The following is a 23,709-nucleotide window of genomic DNA, read 5'->3' as shown; positions in this document are numbered from 1 at the left end:
ACGAAAAAAACCCGAACCAAACCGATCATATAGATACCTATTTTAAAAATTATATATATATATATATATATATATATATATATATATATTATTTTTAAAATATAGCTAATATTTTACAGTCTTGGGTCTAACCTTTGAAATATTACTTTAACTACAATGGGCCCAAGTCAATTTGGTCTATTAAGACAAAAAGGTCTTTAATTTCTTAGGGTTTATTTGCTTCTCTTTCACCCCTTCATAACAGATACGCAGCGAAGCTTCAAGGCCAACTCTCTTCTCTCTCTCTAAAATTCTTGATATTGTACAGGAGAACAAGAGTAGACTGTAGATGCTAGAGGTTTTTCGTTCTCGTTGCTCCAAATTATATGGAGTCCAACAACAGTTCTGTTGAAAGGAAAGAGCCGTCTCAGGTTAGTTCAAGGAGCCCTCAAACTTACTCTCAAAGTTCTAGCAAAAAGAATTCCAATATCTCAAAGTTAGGATCTGTTAATTTTAGCTTGAACTTCTATTAATTCCAATAGTAAAGTTTGCATTTTTACCTACAAATGAACCAAACCCAATAAAGAAAATCAAACATATAATAGAAAGTGATACCAAAATCCAACCAAAATAATCAAACAGATAAGTGGTTTTAATATCATAGTTTCATATTTTGAAGAGCAACATCATTTTGAAAATTCTTTTTTTTTCAAATTTCAACCAATTTATGTTCAAACATTAGCTAAGTATTTTTGAATCATTTCTGTAGTTCTTTTTGTTCTTGACCACTATTTGCTTGTTTCGTCTCTCTTAGCAGATGGAAATACAACCTCCGGAAGCCGAGGTTCAGGAAATTCCTCATCTTGAAGGAAATAGTACTCCAGTTGTTCATACAAGTGTTCCTACTCCTCCTAAAAAGCATAAAAGAGCAGCACCTTCTGAAAATGATTCTGGCCTTGGGAGGGAAACATCAGACATTTGGAAATACTTTACAAAATTCATTGATAAAGATGGTAAGCATAAGTCAAAATGTAGTTTCTGTACTAAAATTTTTGCTTCCGATACTAAGAAAAATGGGACTACTACATTATGGAACCATTTGTATGTTGTTTGTAAGAAATCCCCTTTTAGATTCATAGACAGAACACAACCAACACTCAGGTCTTTCCCAATTAAAGGAAGCGGACAAGGAGGTAATGTTGGTACATGTAAACTAGAAAGAGTTGTGTATAATGTCAATGAAGTAAGAAGGGCTATTGTTGAATTCGTGATCATTGATGAACAACCATTTAAAGTCGTCAAGGGGGAAGGTTTTAAAAGATTAATGTCAATTGTTGTGCCTAATTTTGAGTTACCCTCTCGTTTGACTGTTGCTAGGCAATGTTTAAAAATTTATCATGAGGAAAAAGAAAAGCTTAAAAAACAGATTCAAAATCAGCATGTATGCCTCACTAGTGATGCATGGACATCTCTCAAAAACTTAACTTACATGGTTATAACTGTCCACTGGATTGATGATAATTGGAACTTGCAAAAAAGAAATTCTGAACTTTTTTCAAGTTCCAGATCATAAGGGTGAAACAATTGCAAAAGGTATTGAGGTTTGTTTGTTAGATTGGGAATTGAAAATCTATTCAATGTGACCCTAGATAATGCAACTGCTAATGATGCAACAATTAGACACTTGAAAGGGAGGATTGAGGATTGGATATGAATTGTCTTGGAAAATGACTTTCTACATGTTAGATGTACTGCTCACATTTTGAATTTAATTGTAAAAGAAGGATTAAGTGATTATATTGAGTCTATTTCTCGAGTCAGAAATGTTGTGAAGTATGTCAAGTCCTCTTCTGCAAGATTAGCTTCCTTTAAATCAATTGTTGAAAAGGTAAAGATTGATAGCCATGGCCTTTTGAGTTTAGATGTTGAAACCAGGTGGAACTCAACTTATATGATGTTAAGTACAACTATAAAATTTGAGAAGGCCTTTTCAAGATTGTATATTGATGATCACAAGTACCAAAAATATTGTCTAGATATGATTGGAAAAGTATCGCACCCAAGTGCAGATGATTGGAAGAAGGTAAAAGTTTTTACAAAGTTTCTTGACATTTTCTACCAGATGACTTTGAAATTTTCAGGAACTTTGTATGTTACTTCAAATTCTTTCTTCCATGAGCTTTTTAATCTTCTTAACTTTATTGCCAAAAATTCTCAAGGTGATGATCTAGTTCTGGTTGATATGGTTGTTAAGATGAAACTCAAGTTTAATATATATTGGGGTGACTTTGGTAATATGAATATGTTATTATTTGTCGCTGTTGTGTTGGATCCTCGGTATAAGATGAGGTATGTGAAGTTCATATTTGCTAAATCTTATGGTTCTGTTGTGGGAAATTTGAGATCAGAGAAAGTCATGGATACTCTATCTCGCTTGTATAATTGCTATAAAGATTCTTATGCTGAAAATTCTGATGAGATTTTGGGAGGTCAAGTTAGTATGATGAATGAAGGTGATACTGGAGAGATATGACAATCACAATGGGAAAAATATTTGTAAGAGCAAGATAATGAAGGAAGTAAGACTGATCTTGAGAGGTATTTGGCAGATGATTTGGAGTTGGCCAAAGATTTTAATATCTTGTCTTGGTGGAAAGATGCAAGTAAAAGGTATCCAATTGTTTCTAGGATTGCAAGAGATGTTCTTGCAATTCCTATTTCTACTGTTGCATCTGAATCGGCTTTTAGTACTGGTGGGAGGATTCTTGATTCCTACCGAAGTTCTTTATCACCAAAGACAGTAGAAGCTCTAATTTGCACTCAACAATGGCTCAGGTCAACTCCCAAAGAATTCAACATTGAAGATATTTTAGAAGAAATCCATAAACTTGAACTAGTTGAAAAAGGTAATTTTATAGATTTAACTCATTATGAATATATTTATATTTGTGAATTACTTAATGCTTAATATTTTCATTTTTTTATCTTTCAGAATATAAAAAAATGGTTTGAGCATTGATTAGATCTGATGATGCAACTGGCTTCAACCATATTCTTGCTACTATTTTACTTTATGAAAAACGGTTTTTTGATGTAATGAAGTTTTATTTCGTTTTGCTCAGGAATGTGTTTGTTTTTAGTGACTGTATGTTGGGAAAATTTAACTGTTTTTGGCTCATCCATTGGAGAAACAACTGAATTTCTTATCATGAGATAAAGTTGAGTAGTGAGTGACAGAATTTTGGATTTCTTGGGAAGTTTTACTGTATTCTTTTCTATAGTTTGGGAGTTTATCTCTAAAATGAACATAAATTGTCTTTACTCTCTCCTCTTTCTCCTAACAGAATACTTGAAAAGTAACAATGGTAGACATGCTTGTCTATTTTTTCTATGTTTCAACATTAGATTCTCGTGAAATTTTTTATACTTTAAAAAATCGACAAAAACCGAAAAACCGATAAAAACAGAAACCGATAAATTTCTATTAATTTGGTTTGGTTTGGTTTTACAATTTGAATAACCAACTTAATTGGTTTGATTTTTTTAAGGTAACAACCGACCCAAACCGAACCATGAACACCCCTACCTGCAACCTAGTAGCTGATCCTCGGCAGGTCCAGGATGCGCAGACGGAGGAAAGTCCATGTCGTCTACTATAATTTAATTAAAATTAATTGTGTGTGTTAGTTTAAGGAATTAAATAATTAATTATGTTTAATATTGGACTGAATAATTATGTATGAGTTCCAGGCTCGATATTTGAGGCCCGATAGCACCAAGTTATCCTTAATTGTTATGCGTGATTAAATAATTAATTATATTTAATATTGGACTGAATAATTATGTATGGGTTCCAAGCTCGATATTTGAGGCCCGGTAGCACCAAGTTATCCTTAATTATTATGCGTGTCAATTTCAACATTTTTAGAATTTTGCTAGTTTAAGGAATTAAATAATTAATTATGTTTAATATTGGACTGAATAATTATGTATGAGTTCCAGGCTCGATATTTGAGGCCCGATAGCACCAAGTTATCCTTAATTATTACGCTTGTCAATTTCAACATTTTTAGAATTTTGCTAGTTTAATGAATTAAATTAAAAATTATTGAATTGGACTGAATAATTATGTATGGGTTCCAGGCTCGATATTTGAGGCCCGGTAGCACCAAGTTATCCTTAATTATTATGCGTGTCAATTTCAACATTTTTAGAATTTTGTTAGTTTAAGGAATTAAATAATTATTTTTGTTTACTATTGGACTGAATAATTATGTATGGGTTCCAGGCTCGATATTTGAGGCCCGATACCACCAGGTTGTCCTTAATTATTATGCTTGTCAATTTCAACATTTTTAGAATTTTGCTAGTTTAATGAATTAAATTAAAAATTATTGAATTGGACTGAATAATTATGTATGGGTTCCAGACTCGATATTTGAGGCTAGGTAGCACCAAGTTATCCTTAATTATTATGCTTATCAATTTCAACATTTTTAGAATTTTGCTAGTTTAATGAATTAAATTAAAAATTATTGAATTGGACTGAATAATTATGTATGGGTTCCAGGCTCGATATTTGAGGCCCGGTAGCACCAAGTTATCCTTAATTATTATGCATGGAATTAAATAATTAATTATGTTTAATATTGGACTGAATAATTATGTATGGGTTCCAGGCTCGATATTTGAGGCCCGGTAGCACCAAGTTATCCTTAATTATTATGCGTGATTAAATAATTAATTATGTTTAATATTGGACTGAATAATTATGTATGGGTTCCAGGCTCGATATTTGAGACCCGGTAGCACCAAGTTATCCTTAATTATTATGCGTGTCAATTTCAACTTTTTTAGAATTTTGTTAGCTTAATAAATTAAATAATTAATTATGTTTAATATTGGACTGAATAATTATGTATGCATTCTAGAGTCGATATTGGAGTTAATTTTACAACATATATTAATTTGTTACTTTTGTAAATTTATTGTTATAAATTAAATAATTAATTTTATAAAGTGTAATTGGATAGAGTTTGCAGTTACTACATGCTTAAACTACACAGACTCTACGCTAAAAGGTTCTACATTTTACTACGCTAAAAGACTCTATATTTTACTACACTAAAAGGCTCTATATTTTACTACATTAAAAGGCTATATTTTATTACACTAAAAGGCTCTACATTTTACTACGCCTAAAAGGCTATTTATTTTACTACGCTAAAAGGTCACTATTACATATAAAAACAACTAACATAAAATATAAATATGAACAACAAATAAAATAAATAATATTAATTTTTGAACAATACAAATAATTTATCAAATTTTAACAATTTTTTGTACCAAAGCTAATAAATCAATTTGGGTATAAGATACAAATTTAAACACAAACATAACACAAATTAACATGGAAACACATTAAACAATACAAATATGCATGTACTATACGAGTTTCGACATAAACAAAATCGAAATACCTCGATTTAAGTTTTTTGAATTTGATTGAAATCGAATTTTTGCACCCGAAAGAAGGAATCCAAAGCTTGTCTTGTGTGTGGGACCTAAACTCCTTACTATTTAGGTGACGGGTGCGGCCCAAATTTTTTTTTTTACTTTTATGGGGGGGGGGGGGGAGGGGGACCAGCAGAATCCGAAATTTTTTAATGGGATTCGTCGGCTCTGTGGTGCTTTAATAAACAAAGCTGGGCCCAGATTTTAAGTAGTACTGCGAATTAGTAAAAAAAAATTTAAAAATAATACGCAGTACTATACAGCGTTTTACTTTAACGACCAACTTTCCGTTAAAGTAAAACGCAGTATAGTACTGCGTTTTACGTAATTACGTAACCTTTTTTTTTAGCATTAGAAACGTGTTTTTTGTCCAAAAAAGCATCAAAAAAGTTTCGGACTCGTTGGAATATTGCCAGTATTTATAAAGTACTAATTGAAAAATAGTCGGAGCTTAAAAAATGCCGCAAAGGCTCAAAGTAGTTGAAATGTAACAACATAAACTTCAGGAAATTTGTGTGTATTTCCACCTGCTGCTAGTGGAGTTCGAAACTTTTAAAGTCGAACGGTTGAAAGTTTATGGAATATATATTCAATTATGGAGATATCTTATTTAGCAATTATTTCGAAAGGAAAAATTGGTTGTACATTATCGTCTTCTTAGATGCTTAGGATTTATGGAATGCATGTCTAATGATAGAGGTATTTTGTTCAGCAACTATTAACACTATGTTTTAAGTAGCAATAAGTGGCGAAACCAGAAATTTCATTTAGGGTGTTCAAACTTGAAAAAAGTATAAAAAATCTCCAATAAAGGATATTAAATATATGTTATATAGCACTAAAATCTAATATTTTACCTATATATACCGTGTAAATTTTCGACGAAGGGCGGTCAATTGACCTAAAAGTAGCTAAAGTATGCAAGTAGCTAAGGTGGATGGTCTTAAATTTTTATCTTAGCTTGCCTTAGGAGCATAACTTCAATTTTAACAAATATTTGCTTATGGACAAAAATTTTAACTTTTAACTTTGAAGTTATGTCCATGAGGCAAACAGTAATTAAAATTTAAAGACCACCCCAAAAAATACATCATATTTCTGCATTTTTTTTGCTAAATTGCACTTCGCCACAACAAAATATCAAAGGCCCACGTCTTAATTGGTTTTATTAAAAAGTAGTAAGCGGTATTGGTAATTCCACGTGGCCATATTATGTACATTCTCAGTGATTAGTAAATTGGAGCTCCCTTTAAAGAATTGGGGAACTAGTGTTTGATGTAAATTGCATTCCAAGAAGAATTTTAAGAGCAGAGGCAAGGGCTAATTTTAACTACCTTTTTTTTATCTGGCAAACTTATTTTTGAAATTGGTTCCAATGAACATGGCGTTCACTGCTCCCGCGAGGTTCGCAGGTTTAACTGTAACTCCGTCGGCTCATGCTAGATTTCGCCGGCAATTTACTCCGTTTGCGACTTTATCGACTCCGCCGACCACCAGCAGTAGCAGCCGTGAGACGGTGGATTGGGTGAAGGCAACTGCAAGTTTCTTTGAGGGTGATAATCGCCCTATTATGTTATTCGATGGTATGGTTACATGTAGTATGGTTTATACTCCTATTTTTCCAATACCCTTGATTTTTTACATCACTTTTCTTTTTTCAGTTCAATTAGGAATAGATGTTATATATTATAAATTGTGGTGAAAGGAAGGGGTTTTAATGCTGCGGAGCAAGATCAGGCATTTAGCAATTAATTTTCTACTGTTTAATACCTCCTTGGTACTATTTTATTGAATAAATTTACCTTTCAGAGAGGGAAAAAAAGGTTTTTACCATAAAATGATTGAGTCTTCTTGCTGTTTATTTAACAAGAATGTGACTTTAGGTATTTTTCATGCTTCTTGTTGCACAACATAAGTATCCCTACCTAATGTTCAACTTGCTGCCTGCCTTTTATGAATTTGTCAATTCTCAATCACAAATTTGTCATCATTTTTATTTTGTCTCTGTTGATGTATTTGAAACAAATTTTCAAGTTTTGACCGCAACTATTCCAAGCCTCAGAATTTCTCCATGTTATCATGATATGCAAGTTTAAAATTTATGATAATCGATCTCGGATAGTGTAGTAATCCTCTGTTTGGTGGTTTTGGACACAGAGCGCATGAAACTAAGAAATGTTTTGCATGTCTTGCAGGCGTGTGTAACCTGTGCAATGGAGGTGTAAAATTTGTCCGTGATAATGATGGTACAAGGTTGGTGTTCTCACCTTTTCTTGTTTTTGGCTGAAAGGATGTCTACATTCAAACTTCCTTCCCTCTGTACAATCTAGCACTTTAAGTATGGTTTATTTTTATATGAAAGAAGATATCTGTCTCAGCAAATTTGATGGCTCTTGATCAGATATTCTAGCTGGTTTACAAAGTTATGTGTTGTGACTAGAGCTATGTGCTAGTTCTGCTTTCAGAAATTTACCTTATGTTTACCCTTAATGTTTGTTCTATCATACTCTTACTGTCTTGGTTAGTGTTTGAGAGCTCCCTCTGCTGCATATTTTTCTAAATATATTTGGTAATATTCTACTTCAGATAGAATATAGAAGGGAACTTGAAATGGTGAGCCCAGGTCAAAAGTCGTTGTCTGTTAACTATTTGATGAATAAGAGGCTGGCATAGCTTATTAAAAAGAGTCTGCTAAGAGAAACTATCTGAGCTCATCTAATTAGAGAAGGGAATGCTATCGACCCTTACTAGTCAGGCTTCTTAATGTAATCATCATCAGTTGATGTTCCTTATTTTTTGATTCATATCAAGGTTACTACTCCTTTAATTCCACATTTCGTCGATATCCAGGAGAATAAGGTATGAAGCTTTACAAAGTGAAGCAGGGAAAAATCTGTTGAGGAGATCCGGCAGAGCTCCTGATGATATTTCAAGTGTTGTGCTTGTTGAAAAAGATAGGTATGCTGTATGTTCCAATTAAAAAGGGATATGTATGCTATCTAACATGGCTCTAATGCTGAACCAAGTTTATTCTTGTTTTTTTTTTGGGTGGGAGGGCGAGGGTGGGATAAGGATCATAACTTTATACTTGGTGCACAAACAAACTAACACAAACTTTTTTCAACTTCGACTTCAATTTTTTCTCAGTTAACTCAAATTTTGTCCAGACGCATACTAAATATGGCAGTAATCACGGAATGAGTAACTAGTGAAGACTGTATTCATTTCAGGTCTTATGTGAAATCCGAAGCTGTTCTGAAGATTATGGAGTACATTAACTTGCCTTTCCCTCAGCTAGCTTTTTTCTTACAATTTGTGCCTCTGTAAGTTTTCACTGTTCTGATCCCAGTTTTAACTTAGTGGAGTAATTGCTTCATCTTTTGGTGCTTAATTCTTCCCTCATTTTAGCAGATTCATTCGAGACTTTGCATATGATAATGTTGCCAATAACCGTTATGCACTCTTTGGCCGCTCTGATTCATGTGAGATATAACTGGAGGTGCCAAACACTCTTTAGGTGCTTCGGTTCTTGTAAGAGTTGAGATGGCGCAACATCATTTAATTGCAGACATACAGAAACTGGTACTTTTTCTATCGTGCAAGTAAAATATTCTCTTGTATAGAACAGAATTTGATATTGTTTATACTTTATAATCACTTGCTGCTATCTGCATATGTTGAATCTAAACTTCACTATTCTTATCTTATTATATGGTTCTGGTGTTATGATTAGTTACACAATGGAGAAAGAGAATGCTGGACAATAGATCTTATTAATTTGATTCTATATCAAAGTTCTATTTTCTATCTGACTTCTTGTTCTGACAATTAATTGTATCTTTTATGTTAGGCTGGTAAAGATTTGCGGTTTTGTACATAAGTTCCAACTCTAATATTGTGATTGTACTGTAAAATACTAAAGGTCCGAATGAAATGCTCTAGGATTTATTTTGTCCCTCTAATTCAGATATAATGTTGCATACAAAGATAAAAGTAGCTTCCGAGCTTATCGGAAAAAGAATTAACTGTGGCTCTAATTAGTTATTCGTTAATTCATTTGTATCCATAAGCCTCGAGTCTGGTGATTCCCTAAAAAGCGATACAAATATAAACCTACAACAGTTGATCAGAATGTTTTGCATAAATATTTTATTGTGGCTATTGAACCTATCAAGAAAAGAAAAATCTGTTTGTGGCTTTTCACTAGTTATTGGTTACAGAAACTGTGTCTGTATCCATAAGCCTTGAATCTAGTAATTCCCAAAAATAGCGAAATAGCTATAAACCTATAACAGTTGAGAATAATGGTACAACAATTCTCTCCTTCCTCCCAACCCACCCTATAGTTTATTGTTGAACAATAAGGTATGTTGCATAACATCATATATAACTATGGCAGCAGACAGTTCACAACAGGCCTAGTATGAGTGTGCCTTCCATGAGCATTAACGCACTTGGCATGAACAGGGTTACCCTTAACAGATGATATATACACACGATCGAGAAGTATGTTTTTGCAGCCAACAGTTTCGCTGCAGCTCAGATTTATCACCTCGTCCATCAGGGATGTCCCTGATATTCCTCTGAATGTTATGTCGCTCAATGCAACTGCAGCTGTCTGTGTTAAATTAGTCAAAACAGTCAGTTAGTAATGAAATTCAACTGTTAGTAAACAGTTCACTAGAAATTGAACTTATATACACTGAAATTTTAACACGATCACTGTATTTTAACTTGTTATAGCGAGTAAACTCTCTTGTAGTTTACTAGTAATATGTGGATGCTGACTAAAGAAGCATCAACTTGTGCCTACATTTGCAAACAGTATTCTTTTTCTATTTTTAATTTTTTGGTTTATTTTTCATATTTCAATGTTAGTGTATTAGAGTAGTAAATATATGTGGTCTCACATCATTTTTGCAATTGACTCGGCTGGGACAGTAAAACTGGTCGATGATGATGGGATTGTTGACTTCAACCAATTTTATTCCTTCAAATGTTATCCTCCTTGCATACCCTTCGCCTCCCTGTTCCATTTGAAAACTAACATGTTAGCTAGTTATGGCTGTAAAAATGAACTGTTTGTATTTGTCAAGTTTAAATGAGAGTATTTTGCAACTGATGAAAAAACGAAGTGCACATTATTACCTGCCAGGTCTTAATTCTTACTCCTGTTAAGGTGTCTTTAATCGTGCAATTTCGTACGCGCACATCTTCCACAATTTCAAATCCTCCTTCTCCCAAGGATCCAATACTACAGCCATAAAAAAAAAATCAAAACTTTTATGTACACTTTTACAACATTCTTAAACTAGATTTGAAAAACCAACAATTAATTACCTAATACCATGGCCTGGTCCGCATGTTATGCCGCTAATATTGACATTGGACGATCCTCCTCCTATTGCAATACAGTCGTCGCCTATCATAATTCATTGCTCAAATTATGTGGAGAAGACCCGTTATAATAGGAAGCAAGTAAATTTTGTACTCGTAACTAGGGGTGGCAAACGGTTGTGTCGGATATGGATGGGTCGAAAACGGGTAATGAAAAAACGGATAAATTATCCGACCCGACTCATATTTAATACGGATAAAAAAGGATTAACCGGCGTATAATATGAGTAATCATATTATCCATGACTTCATGAATATGATCACTTTTGGGAGAATTTTTTATCTCCCAAACTTGAGGAACCCCTAATTTGAAGTTTTACAAATATAAAAGTTAAACCCATTAGTTATCCATTTTCGAAATGGATAATATGGTTCTTATCCATATTTGATCCGTTTTTAAAAAGTTCATTATCCAACCAATTTTTTAGTGGATACTATGAGTGGTTAACTGTTTTCTTTTAACCATTTTGTCACCCCTACTCGTAACTAAAAGTTGTAATTCGACAGCTAAAAAAGGGGGTCGGGTGGAGTTTAACCGTAATAACTTATATATACTGACAATGTGATTTGCCTAGTATAGCAAGTTGCTTGCTTTATTTTTAAGATTAGTAATTTCACTTATTACGAGCAACTACCTTAAGTTATATTTTAAGTGACTTGACATTGTAATAAAAAATGACATTATGAAGATTCTTTTACATTGGAGGGAGTAGAAATCAATTTGTACCTGTTGCAATGAGGGAGTTGTGTATTCGTACGTTTGTGCTACCGGAAACGTCAATCCCATCGGTGTTAGGACTGTCACCGGGGGACATAATACGAATATTGGCGATACTAACTTCATTGCAAGCAGTCAATATGATATGACTTCTAGCACTTCTAATTAGCGTTACACCCCAAACTCGCAGCCGGTCGCATCGTCTGAGAAAATCAATGCCTATATATATACGAAGATCATCACATTACGTGCACACATATATAGAGGAAATTTGAGAAATAGATTAACTGTATACTCACAGTTGGTCCTTTGCATTGTGTTTCCTGGCCATAAAATAATTCGATATGTAAGAAAATTTGCTAGAAACTTATAGGCTTCTTTTCAGTTTTCGCCATATATAGAGGACTTTGAAATGCTTACTTGGGATGGGTTGTTATTATCCAAGCAAGGATTAGACCACCATACATGGCCTTGGCCGTCAAAAACTCCATTGCCATTAACAGTAAGATGGTCGATATTCTCAAAAATGAGCCATGCATTGGTTGCACGTCCATCCCATCCCGATTTTGAGTTAGGTGCAATTATATTTCCTGATACCTGCAAACAGGCGCGCACGCACACACACAAAAAATAAGATTAAAAATTTAGTTATCAGATATCTCAGCATTGTTTTGATCTAACTTAGTTAAATGAGTTTAACTTTTATACATTGATACAATCAGGTCATGACTTAAAAGATAATTACGTGTAACTATTCGTAATAAATAGAACTAGTAACCTGAAATAGAAAACTGAGAACGTGTCACACCAAGTTAAATGACGATGTAGTGTAACTGTGTAAGAATTTGACATATTGTATGTGGTGTATAATATAAATCCTAGTTAAATAGCTGTTTGTTTCTTAATGTTGAGCAAAAAAGGCTGAAGGGAATGACCTGAATATGGATAAAAGAAGGTTTGCAAGGACCCTCAAATGTTGAAGGCGTCAGTAAGAATTTCTTTCTTTCTGGTATAACAAGAATTACACGACTGGATTCCGATTGACAGACAGCTTCCCATGCCTTGAGGAAAGCCTGCATATATAATATCCACAGTACGTTCAAATTATACATCCATGTTTAGAAATTCTCACATATACGAGGAAATAAGAGTAATACATTGGTGTAAATGCACATATAAGCTCGAACGCAAGAAAATTTAAGAAATAGTAATGGTTTTTAATTACGTACTGGGAGATCATCATTTCTTCCGTCTCCGACTGCCCCAAAATTCACGACGTTGAAAGTTTTAATGTCATCAGCACTCCATACAGGAGAAAACATGCACAACAAAACCAAGAAAATTCCCAAGTAAACCTGCAAATTAAACCACATCATCATGACCCAAATGCTTTAGACCTAGTACCGAACCTAGAAATTTTTTTTAATTAATTCTCTAATGTAGCATATAATTTTATAAATTATCATTTATGTGCGAAAAATAGAAACAACTCAATACAAAAGAAATAATTAGTGATCAAATATATGGACAAACAAAAAATAAGGACTTCTAAATTTTACTTTTCGGTTAAGATTTTCAGTAATCAAAGGAAACAAGAACGGTTTTGGGTTAACTGAACTTACCATTGTAGTACCAGCTAGTACAAGAACCATGCATATATAATCAGAATGTGCAAATCTCTAGTCATATAAATATAAGCATAGAAAGATTAAACCGCCATGATACCCTCCACCACTTAAGACTGAAGTTACAAAACCTTTTTCGCATCAAAATATATAAACAATTCCGCCACTATTTACCAATATGATCATTATATTGGAGTAAATTCTCCAGCTTCTCATTTAATTAAATCCATAGATTTGACTAATATTTTTTTCTTTTTGATCAAGTGACTTAATAACCCTCTTGGATCTATCACTTTTCACGTCTAACGAAGCAAAGAATAGAAATAATAGCTGACTTAACGCATAATTGCCTGATTTACGAATTACGCAAGTGGTATATTTAATTTGTACTTTTTGTATAAAGTCCAGGAAATTTTATTTTTATATGGGCAAGTTAGCTGTTAGCATGTAAAACACAAAGCACGATGGAGCCTTCTTTCACTTCAATCGAAAACAGATAATTGAATGCGATATGAGATGCTTGAAGACTTTCCTATCCGAGTAGCTTTAATTTACCTCCAAGTTTTATCAGTATTTAGGCATGCAACCAAAAAATAAAATTAGTACAATAAATACCAAAAAATAATGATTATATGTTTTTGATAGAAGTCACTCTATCTAAGTCCTAAGAGAATGAATTTGCAGCTTAATTGTTGCGGTTCAAATCCCACCAAGGGATTTCCAATCTTCGTCTCTGTCACTTCTCTTGGAAATTTCCAAATGAAACGGAATAATTTTAATTTGCCACTTAAAAGATATTCAACAACTGCTATATAGGAAAAGTCAGGCGAAATACTACTAGGACGTACCATCCATTTTAATACTATTCCAGGACAAACTAACGTTAAAAGCTTGTCACGCCCGGATCTTGGAGAGCGCGACCGGCGCCCGACTGAGATACCCTAATCAAGCAAGCCTACTTGATGCCTTCAACCCAACCTTGCCCACAAATAACGTGTAGATAGATTTAAAAGTTAGACAACAAGGAAATAACATGTACAACAACAATCTCATTACCATTAGAAACTCTATTTTTCGCTTTTCAAAATATTACAAGTTCATATTTAAAAATGTCTGAAACCAGAAATCTGACTTTAGTAGGATTTTGACTAGAAATACAATTTCGACAGGAATTAAGGATCTAACAAGAATTATCTCCTAAATTGATCACACTTTAATTTGATTTAATTCCTATAGATATCTCTTATTCCTGGCCGTTCCTTCACTTCACACCCCTCCTACTAGGTACACTTCGGACACTATTTCTTTTGCCAATCTTGGACTTTAGATGTGTTAGATCTGCTTGCTACTTCAATCTCACGGAATGAAATTAAATACTTTTCAAAACTTTGAGTGAGATTAAACTGATTGAAATAAGATCTCATTAGTTGATTATTATAAATGCGAGTTGGTAGCGTGATCTTCTGCAATCTTTTAATTTGTTATCATTCAATCCCTTACCTTTTTGTAAAGTCATCCTTCTATTAGAAAATAACGTCACGTTAGGTCGAATTTGTCCTTTTCAACATATATGTTACATCTAGTATACCCAATCCCTTATTTTAACTTTTCCGAAAAACACTCTAAATTTCGCGCTTCGCAATTTGTAGAAGAATGTGTTTCCTCTATCAAGGCATCTTACAGAGAAAAACTGAGAAATATGTGAAGCAAGCAAAACTGCTTATCATCGAAGTTTTGCTAAAAATGACAAAACTAGCTTCAGCACACGAGAGCCTCACTACTGCAGGAGCTCTTGAACTATATTGTGGTTTAGTCAAAAACAACAACAATAATAATCGTCCTAATAGTTAATTATATTTGTAGTATGTCTAAGGAGTGAAAGAAGGTAAAATTGATCAATAAGAATGGGTGGATACTCGCTCAAATAATACGGTTGAATGCATTCCTTTATACTAAGTTTGCCTTGTCAACTTCTCATTATCATTCTTACAATTGCAGCTTCCGCCGGCTGTTGCCCTCTTTTACAACTAAACTGCTTGTAATATAACTAGTTTTTAAACACGTGCGTTGCACGTGTATCCCATAAATCAGTACGAGAAATAGGATGGAACAATTAGAATTTACGTTTTTTCCTCCTGTAATGTTTATATTGTGAAATTTCACATAATTGTCTTCCACACAAGGAATGATGGCATGAATAAACCTGCCGTTTATGAGCAAAATGAGTTTCAACAACCAATATCTTACATTAAATACAAAGCCAGTTATTAGTACGATTTTGTAAATGTTAGCCAAGATAAACATACCAAGACCATATCATGAAAGAGTGGATATTCATGATATGACTATAATTACATGCATCTCACTACTAGAATTCGGCCAAAAAGCGACCAAATATTGGCGACCAAATTTGATCTGTTAAGAAAAGCGACCAAAGTTAGTCGTCAAACTACCGAAAATAATAAAAAAAATATTTGAAATAATTTAGCGACCATAGTTGGTCGCTATTTGGACGCAAATTTAGTCAAACTGTTGACTGGACTGGTCAGACTAGCTTGGTCAAAGATACACTGAGTTTAGCGACCAATGTTGGTCGCAAAAGTGGGACCCACACAAATTTTTTTAATAATTTTATTATTATTTTATAAAACTTATAAAATATAAATATATATAATTTAAAACTTGCGACCAAAGTTGGTCGCTAACTGAAGGATAAGAAGATAGCGACCAACTTTGGTCGCTAAAGTGGGACCCAGTTATAATATTTTAATAAATATATATTTATGTAAAAAATTTATAAAATATAAATAAATATAATTCAAAATTTAGCGACCAAAGTTGGTCGCCAATGTGGGACCCAGTTCTAACGTTTAACAATTTTTATTATTAATTTAAATATTATATAAAATATAAATAAATCTGATTAAATTTTAGTGACCAAATTTGGTCTCTAATTTAAATTCATGTACATTTAGTGACCAACTTTGGTCGCTAAATTAAATTCATTTAAAGTTAGCGACCAAAGTTGGTCTCTATATGGTCAAATTTAAAAATCACTTTTGTGTTTACTATGTAAATAATATAAATGTAAGTCGTTAATAATTTTGTAATACAAGGGATGAATAGTACTACGAAGCGGGCGTGTGTGTCTATATATACAATATATGTACTTACGCTATACTATGCACTAAGTATAAGTGTATGAGGTAATACCGTATCGAATATAGCTTATATATATATAATATATGTACTTACGCTATACTATACACTAAGTATAAGTGTATGAGGTAATACCGTATCGAATACAGCTTATATATATAATATATATACTTACGCTATACTATGCACTAAGTATAAGTGTATGAGGTAATACCGTATCGAATACAACTTATATATATACAATATATATACTTACGCTATACTATGCACTAACTATAAGTGTATTAGGTAATACCGTATCGAATACAGCTTATATATATATATATATAATATGTACTTACGCTATACTATGCACTATGTATAAGTGTATGAGGTAATACCGTATCGAATATAGCTTATATATATACAATATATGTACTTACGCTATACTATGCACTAAGTATAAGTGTATGAGGTAATAGCGTATCGAATACAACTTATATATATATATATATATATATATATATATATATATATACATCTTATATATATTTGAAATAGCGACCAACTTTGGTCGCTATTTTGGTCAAACAGTCAGAATATAGCGACCAAAGTTGGTCGCTATGTCTAAAAATTCAAAACTGTTTTACCCACCAAAATAGCGACCAACGTTGGTCGCTATTTTAATTACATAACTCTCAAAACCGGGATCCCCTCCCATTCTTTCTAAAAAATTCCCAAAATCCCTCTTTTCTCTCTCACACTCAAACCCCACCCCCCTTCCAACTCCCACCACCAGGGCCCACCCACGCCACCAACGACCACCGCTCAGCTGCCACCGTCGCCTCTGCCGCTGTTGCGTCTCTCCTTCTCCATCTCCTAAAAATTCAAGGTTAGAATTACAAACCTAGGGTTTCAATTAGTGTTTCAATTGTTTATTGTTTCAACTTAGAATTAGTGTTTCAATTGATTATTTAACATTGTATTTTATAGAAACCTAGGGTTTAGATTGTATTTATCATTATTTAACATTTTATAGAAATCTAGGGTTTAGGGTATGGGTTGAATATTTAGGCTAGGATTTATTGAGTATTTCTCCTTCAATATTTTAGTAAGCAATAGATACTAATTTAACGTCAAAGACTTGATTCATAGGTAGATATATATTAGGGTATAAATTGAACTTTTAGTTTAATCTTGATTAGTTTATAGGTAGATATTTAATATAGACACATGATAGTATATTTGGATTTTCTCTTAAAGTTCAAGACAATGTTAATGTTTAAGGCCTTAAGCGAATCGTTGCGTGGCTCTTGTTTGAGTACAACGAATCGCCCACTTTTAGGATATAAATTGAACTTTTAGTTTAAGTTTAAACTCGTAGGATATGAATATAACTTATAGTTTTTAGGTTTTGTTCTTGTGAATTGAACTTGTAGGATATAAATTGAACCTTTTAGGATACGAGTTGAATTTTTAGGATATGAATTGAACCTTTTAGGTATGAGTTGAATCTTTAGGATATAAATTGAACTTAAACTCGTAGGATATGAATATAACTTTTATGATATAAATTGAAGCTTTTATGTATGAGTTGAACCGTTAGGATATGACATGAACTTTTGTGGATATAAATTGAACCTTTTAGGATATGAGTTGAATTTTTAGGATATGAATTGAACCTTTTAGGTACGAGTTGAAGCTTTTAGGATATAAATTGAACTTTTAGTTTAAGTTTAAACTCGTAGGATATGAATATAACTTTTAGGATATAAATTGAAGCTTTTATGTATGAGTTGAACCTTTAGGATATGACTTGAACTTTTGTGGATATGAATTGAAGCTTTTATGTATGAGTTGAATCTTTAGGATATAAGTTGAACCTTTTAGGTATGAGTTGAATTTTTAGGATATAAATAGAAATTTTAGGATATGATTTGAACTTTTGTGGATATGAATTGAACCTTTAGGATATAAATTGAACTTTTAGTTTATGTTTAAACTCGTAGGATAAGAATTGATGAACTTTTAGTTTTTAGGTTTTGTTCTTGTGAATTGAACTTCTACGATATAAATTAAAGCTTTTATGTATGACTTGAACTTTTTAGAATATGAATTGAAACTTTTAGGATATGAGTTGAACTTTTGGGAAATAAATTGAACCTTTAGGATATGACTTGAAGTTTTAGTTTATGTTTAAACTCGTAAGATATGAATATAACTTTTAGTTTTTAGGTTTTGTTCTTGTGAATTGAACTTGTAGGATATAAATTGAAGCTTTTATGTATGACTTGAACTTTTTAGGATATGAATTGAAACTTTTAGGATATGAATTGAACTTTTAGGAAATAAATCGAACCTTTAGCATATGTATTGAACCTTTAGGATATGACTTGAACTTTTAGTTTATGTTTAAACTCGTAGGATATGAATATAACTTTTAGTTTTTAGGTTTTGTTCTTGTGAATTGAATTTTTAGGATATGAAATGAAACTTTTAGGATATGAGTTGAACTTTTAGGATATAAATAGAAATTTTAGGATATGACTTGAACTTTTGTGGATATGAATTGAACCTTTAGGATATTGTCACACCTCCTTTTTCCGCCCCCGCGAGGGGTGAAGGAGTTTTTCCAATTAAAGGACAATCGAAACGAGATTTGTTTATTTATTTCAGAGTCGCCACTTGGGAGATTTAGGGTGTCCCAAGTCACCAATTTAATCCCGAATCGAGGAAAAGAATAACTCTGTATTACAGTCCGTGAACCAGAAATCCGGATAAGGAATTCTGTTAACCCGGGAGAAGGTGTTAGGCATTACCGAGTTCCGTGGTTCTAGCACGGTCGCTCAATTGTCATATTCGGCTTGTTTATCTGATTTTATACAATTATGAGCTCATGTGCAAATTTTAACTCTTTACCGCTTTTATTATATTTTTAAAGGAAGGTGAATATCGTTTAAAAACATGTCTTTGGATTGCGTCACATGAAATGCACCCGCAATCCGGAACATATCTTTATTCAATGTTTTGGGATTTGGATTTGGGTAGCATGAAATGCACACCCGAGTTTAAGAAGGTAAGATTAATTAAATCGTGCCTAAAGAGTCTAACGCGTTATTATCATTTCTGGGTACGGCCGCGGAATTTTGCTAAACGGCCTATCCCGAGTTCTAAGGAATCAACACATACATTTTGTGAGGGCCCCACAATCTATGCGTTTTATTTGGCGAGGCTCGTCTCATTTTATTTAAAAGGTCGTCCTATAGTGGCTATATTTTCTATTGAGTTTGTCTCTAATAATGAAAGAAAAAGAATGGTCCAACTTTATTTACATGCTTACAAGTTAGTTATAGTCGGGTTCCGAATATGATTTCCAAAATCCGAAACATGAACGCGTATATGGGCAGTTGTTTAGATATTACGGGCCCAGGCCCAATGTGCATAACGTGAAACTCGACCTAGGCCATCCTTATTCCTATAAGGGCCTGTTAATTCATTCGACTCAGGCCCAACATTTATAAGGTTGAAATGGAAACTGTTATTATTTTATTCTAATGGTATTGTTGCAAGTTATAGCGAGACAGCCTGCTAAATGGAGTAAGATTAACTAGCAATGGACAATTTAACACTTAACATGCGTTAGAGGATATGCTAATCACAAACACAGCTAAAATTCCAGATATTGTTTACTACATTCTTACTTCTTTTCTATCTACCAACATACATACATAAGGTGATACTAAGTAACCATACGCGAAGTTTAATTATACATGATGACTGCCTTCATTATCCTAAATAGAAGATATGAACTATTATATATGCAACTTTAATGTTCAATATATAGACTGAAACAGAAAAACTCAGTAAAAAAAACAGCTTCAACTCTTCATTTTTGCATTCATACTTCAACTTTCAGCTTACATTGACAGTGTATCAGTGGTGTACCTGGTATTTGGGAAAGCAAAAGAAGAAGAAGAATGATCAGAAGAGGCAGTAGCATACACAACAATAGCAGCAACAGAAAACAGCAACACAACCCCCAACAGTCAGATTTTTTGTTATCAACAGCAAACCCAGCAACACAAAATCCAATAATACCCAGTAGGAGAAACCAGCAACAGATTTAAACCAAACAGGAGTCCATTGAACTTTCAGACCAACAGAAAGCCAAGAACAATCAACTGAAACAGTGTTCAACAAGTAAAGAAATCCAAGAAAACTAAACTGAAACCCAGCAGTATCCCAACACAGCAGACTAGTGCACGAAAGCAGTAATTTTCTGATTTTTTGTCAAACACCCAAGAAAAGCAACCTCAAACTCTTTAATGTAGAAGTTTTGCTCTAACACTCGACCGCTCTCAATTTCTGATGTCCAACCCAGAAAAACTGTCCAGCCAAAGAAATAAACTCTCTCCAGGCTAAAGCCAACCTATTTATAAGCAAAGTAGGCAAGCACCAGCTGCCTTGATCCCTTCAGCCCTTACCCCTTTAAACTAATCGACAATGCCCATCCTCCTGACATCCCTCTCATGGGTTTTTGTACCCAGGAGGTATGGGGAGATTATACTATTCAATTACCCCATGCTATCAAGTTTTGTTCCCCACTATTGTATTATTTTAATCATACTTCAGTACCCTACTGTCAGCCCCACTTAAACTAACCATTTTCTGATCTTTTCAAACCCCAAACTACCCTTTTTTACCCCTGGTTATTACTGTTTTAACCTAAGCTTCAGCAGCCTGAAATTTGAACTTCTGGAAGTTCAAACTCAAACTGCCCTAAACTGAGTTCTAGTTATTGCACTGCAGCTACAAACCATTCACAGATAATGTCAAGCAATCAGCTAAACGACAATGGTTCGATCAATCATATGAAGCTATACGAATCAGAATATTTGAACATTCAGTCCTATAAAACTAATCGACGACGTTTATCTAATCGACTATACTAATTATAATATAGAACAATCAGTCGATTAAACAAACAATACGAACAGGGCCCCAAATGGCTTCAGACAACTTTGCACAAAATAGAGGAACAACATGAATGGAACACTTGACGACACTGATCAAATCGAGTATGTATATCACCATACGTATTTAACAATAACAGAAGAATAGTCGACCAAATAAAAAGGTCTTACGAAGATGGAGGAAATTGAAAGGACATATCAGAAATATCAACAAACTAACTAAACATGTTAACAAACTCAAACAACATTCAAACAAGAAACAGAAAAGAAAAGAAAATTCACTCTGGAAGCTCAACAACAAACGACCCAAGCTTTGACTGGACTTGACCATTTGAGGTCGAACAGACTTTAATCGAGGTGTTCTCAACTGAGAACACTTTGATTAAGGTCTATTAGACCCCAACCCTCCGTTTAAACTGGCCAGATTCCCAAAGTTCTTGTGTTCTAGGGTTTACACGGTCTGATTTAGGGCTTGAGAGTTTGTGGGTAGATTCGGACCAAACCAAACTTGGTTTGGTCACGAGTGAGGGCAGGGTAGTGACTGGTGTGAATCTGGGGTGGGTTGGTGTAGATCGGGGTTTTGCTCGAACCTTCAAATGAAGATTCGAGACGATGGTGAATGATTCGAGGCAAGGGGGTAACAGATTCGTGTTCAGGGTGGTTGGGTGCATCAGGGGTGTTACTTTGATGGTCACCGGCGTCGTGGTTGCCGGGTTTACGGCGAGGGTGAAGGATGGCAGCTAGGGTTTTGAAAAGGGGTGTTAGGTTAGTCTCTTGAGAGAGACGATGGAAGGGGGGGGGGGTTGGATAGGGGACGTGGGGTGTGATGAGGGGTTTATATATGGGGTAGGGGATTAGATCGTGGCCGTTGGATCTATGGCCAGGATCTATTTTGTAATAGGAAACGACGTCGTCTCCATTAAATGAGACTGGGTCGGTCTAAAGTTTAAACGGGTCGGGTGCTGGGGAAGGCCATGGGATCGTTAGATTAGAATAGACGGACGGCTCAGATCAAATGCCCTATGCGTCGTCGTTTGGGGGGCGTCCCTGGAAGACCTGGTTTTGGACTGGGTCATTGTATTGGTTTGGGCCTGATTTTCAGTTGAATTTTTGGCCCAAATCCGATATTTTCCTTCTTATAATTAAACAGAAATTCCTAAACTAAAATTAAACTACACAAATATTAATTAACACCTAACAACAATTATCACATGAATTAAAACATTTAATAAAATTATCATGACAATAAGTAGAATAAAATGCATATTTTTTGTGATTTTTGGTTTTAAAACCAAATAATGGTTAATTAATTCCTAAATGTATCATGCATGCGACATGAATTTTTGTATTTTTAACTATAGCAAGGCGAGCATTTACGGACAAAATAATAATAAAAAACGTCACGCAAATTCTCAAAATTGTCCCCGAAGGTAATTTGTTTTACTTTTTTCAATTTCTTTTGGAGCGGTTTCCGTGAAGCAAAAATCACGTGCTCACAGCTGCCCCTCTTTGACCGAAAACGCAAAGAGCTTTCGTGCAAAGATAAAGTGAGCGGATACGAGCAATATTTGCCCTGTTGGAGTACTCCGTGTGAAGCATTTTTTGAGAAGAAAATTTAACCGAACCTTTGCTTCAAAGGTTTCCTACATATCCCTGGCTAAAGGGGAATCAGGTTATTGTAGTTCAGGAAGTGTTGGTAGCTGGGGACTACCATGGGACTGCGATTTGCTGTTACTGCTGCTGCATGCTGTTACTACTGCTTACCGATCTCCTTATTACATCGTGCTTAAAAGAAAAATCAAGAAGCTAGGCTAGATAACGGATTACAAGATCCCATCTATCTTCCATTTGTTCTGGACGCTTTGCTTTCTTGTCGGCTTGCGTCTATTCCGGTGCTGCTTTCTTCCTAAACTGATGGGGGTGACACCAACCTTTTGCTACTCTGAATATCAATTCTCACTATCTAGTTCGGTCCGCTGGGGATATGGCTTCCTTCATTAAGCTTTTCGGTGGTTCCTCTGGGGATACGACTCTCTTCATCAAAATTTGTTATGCTGGGGTTTTTTGTTGTAACCTTCTGCCTTCCGGTGGGTTACTGATTTCAAGACCTGAAGTATAAGACTGAAAAGTATTCCTTTCGTTATACAAGTGGGCGCCTGAATGCAAAAATATGAAATGTATTCCCTCGTTATACTGGTGGGCACCTAGGACATGAAAATGAAAAACATAAATGTATTCCCTCGTTATACTGGTGGGCGCCTAGGACATGAAATGAAAAAAAACAGAAATGTATTCCTTCGTTATACTGGTGCGCGACCTAGGACATGAAATAAAAACAGAAATGTATTCCCTCGTTATACTG

The 23,709-nt window shown here is 34.1% G+C and overlaps 2 protein-coding genes across 5 annotated transcripts; one reads left to right on the top strand and one right to left on the bottom strand.

Moving 5' to 3' along the window:
* Positions 1–6,752: 6,752 nt before the first annotated feature.
* On the top strand, positions 6,753–10,360 carry LOC107771628 (DCC family protein At1g52590, chloroplastic-like). 4 transcript variants are annotated; one of them, XR_001644852.2, is made up of 6 exons: positions 6,753–7,079; positions 7,692–7,749; positions 8,347–8,454; positions 8,727–8,819; positions 8,908–9,078; positions 9,899–10,360. XR_001644852.2 is itself a non-coding variant. In XM_016591054.2 (5 exons), the coding sequence occupies exons 1-5, from the start codon at positions 6,872–6,874 to the stop codon at positions 8,987–8,989; spliced, it is 549 nt and encodes a 182-aa protein (XP_016446540.1). In that variant the 5' UTR covers positions 6,753–6,871; the 3' UTR covers positions 8,990–9,283. The 4 variants fall into 4 exon arrangements, 1 of the variants encoding a protein (XP_016446540.1); XR_001644850.2 differs by having other exon boundaries at positions 9,896–10,360; XR_001644851.2 differs by lacking the exon at positions 9,899–10,360 and adding an exon at positions 9,347–9,458.
* On the bottom strand, positions 9,667–13,413 carry LOC107771627 (putative polygalacturonase At3g15720). Its single transcript, XM_075256640.1, has 10 exons — positions 13,234–13,413; positions 12,841–12,966; positions 12,547–12,684; positions 12,032–12,208; positions 11,907–11,934; positions 11,621–11,830; positions 10,837–10,918; positions 10,645–10,750; positions 10,407–10,523; positions 9,667–10,114 (listed from the first exon to the last, which is right to left on the bottom strand). Exons 1-10 carry the CDS (start codon positions 13,261–13,263, stop codon positions 9,887–9,889), a joined length of 1,242 nt encoding a protein of 413 aa, XP_075112741.1. The 5' UTR covers positions 13,264–13,413; the 3' UTR covers positions 9,667–9,886.
* Positions 13,414–23,709: the final 10,296 nt, after the last annotated feature.

Source organism: Nicotiana tabacum, chromosome 6, assembly GCF_000715075.1.
Source record: "Nicotiana tabacum cultivar K326 chromosome 6, ASM71507v2, whole genome shotgun sequence".
Lineage (NCBI taxonomy): Eukaryota > Viridiplantae > Streptophyta > Magnoliopsida > Solanales > Solanaceae > Nicotiana > Nicotiana tabacum.
Note: the sequence above shows the minus strand (reverse complement) of the source record. Positions and strands in the feature narration are given on the sequence as shown.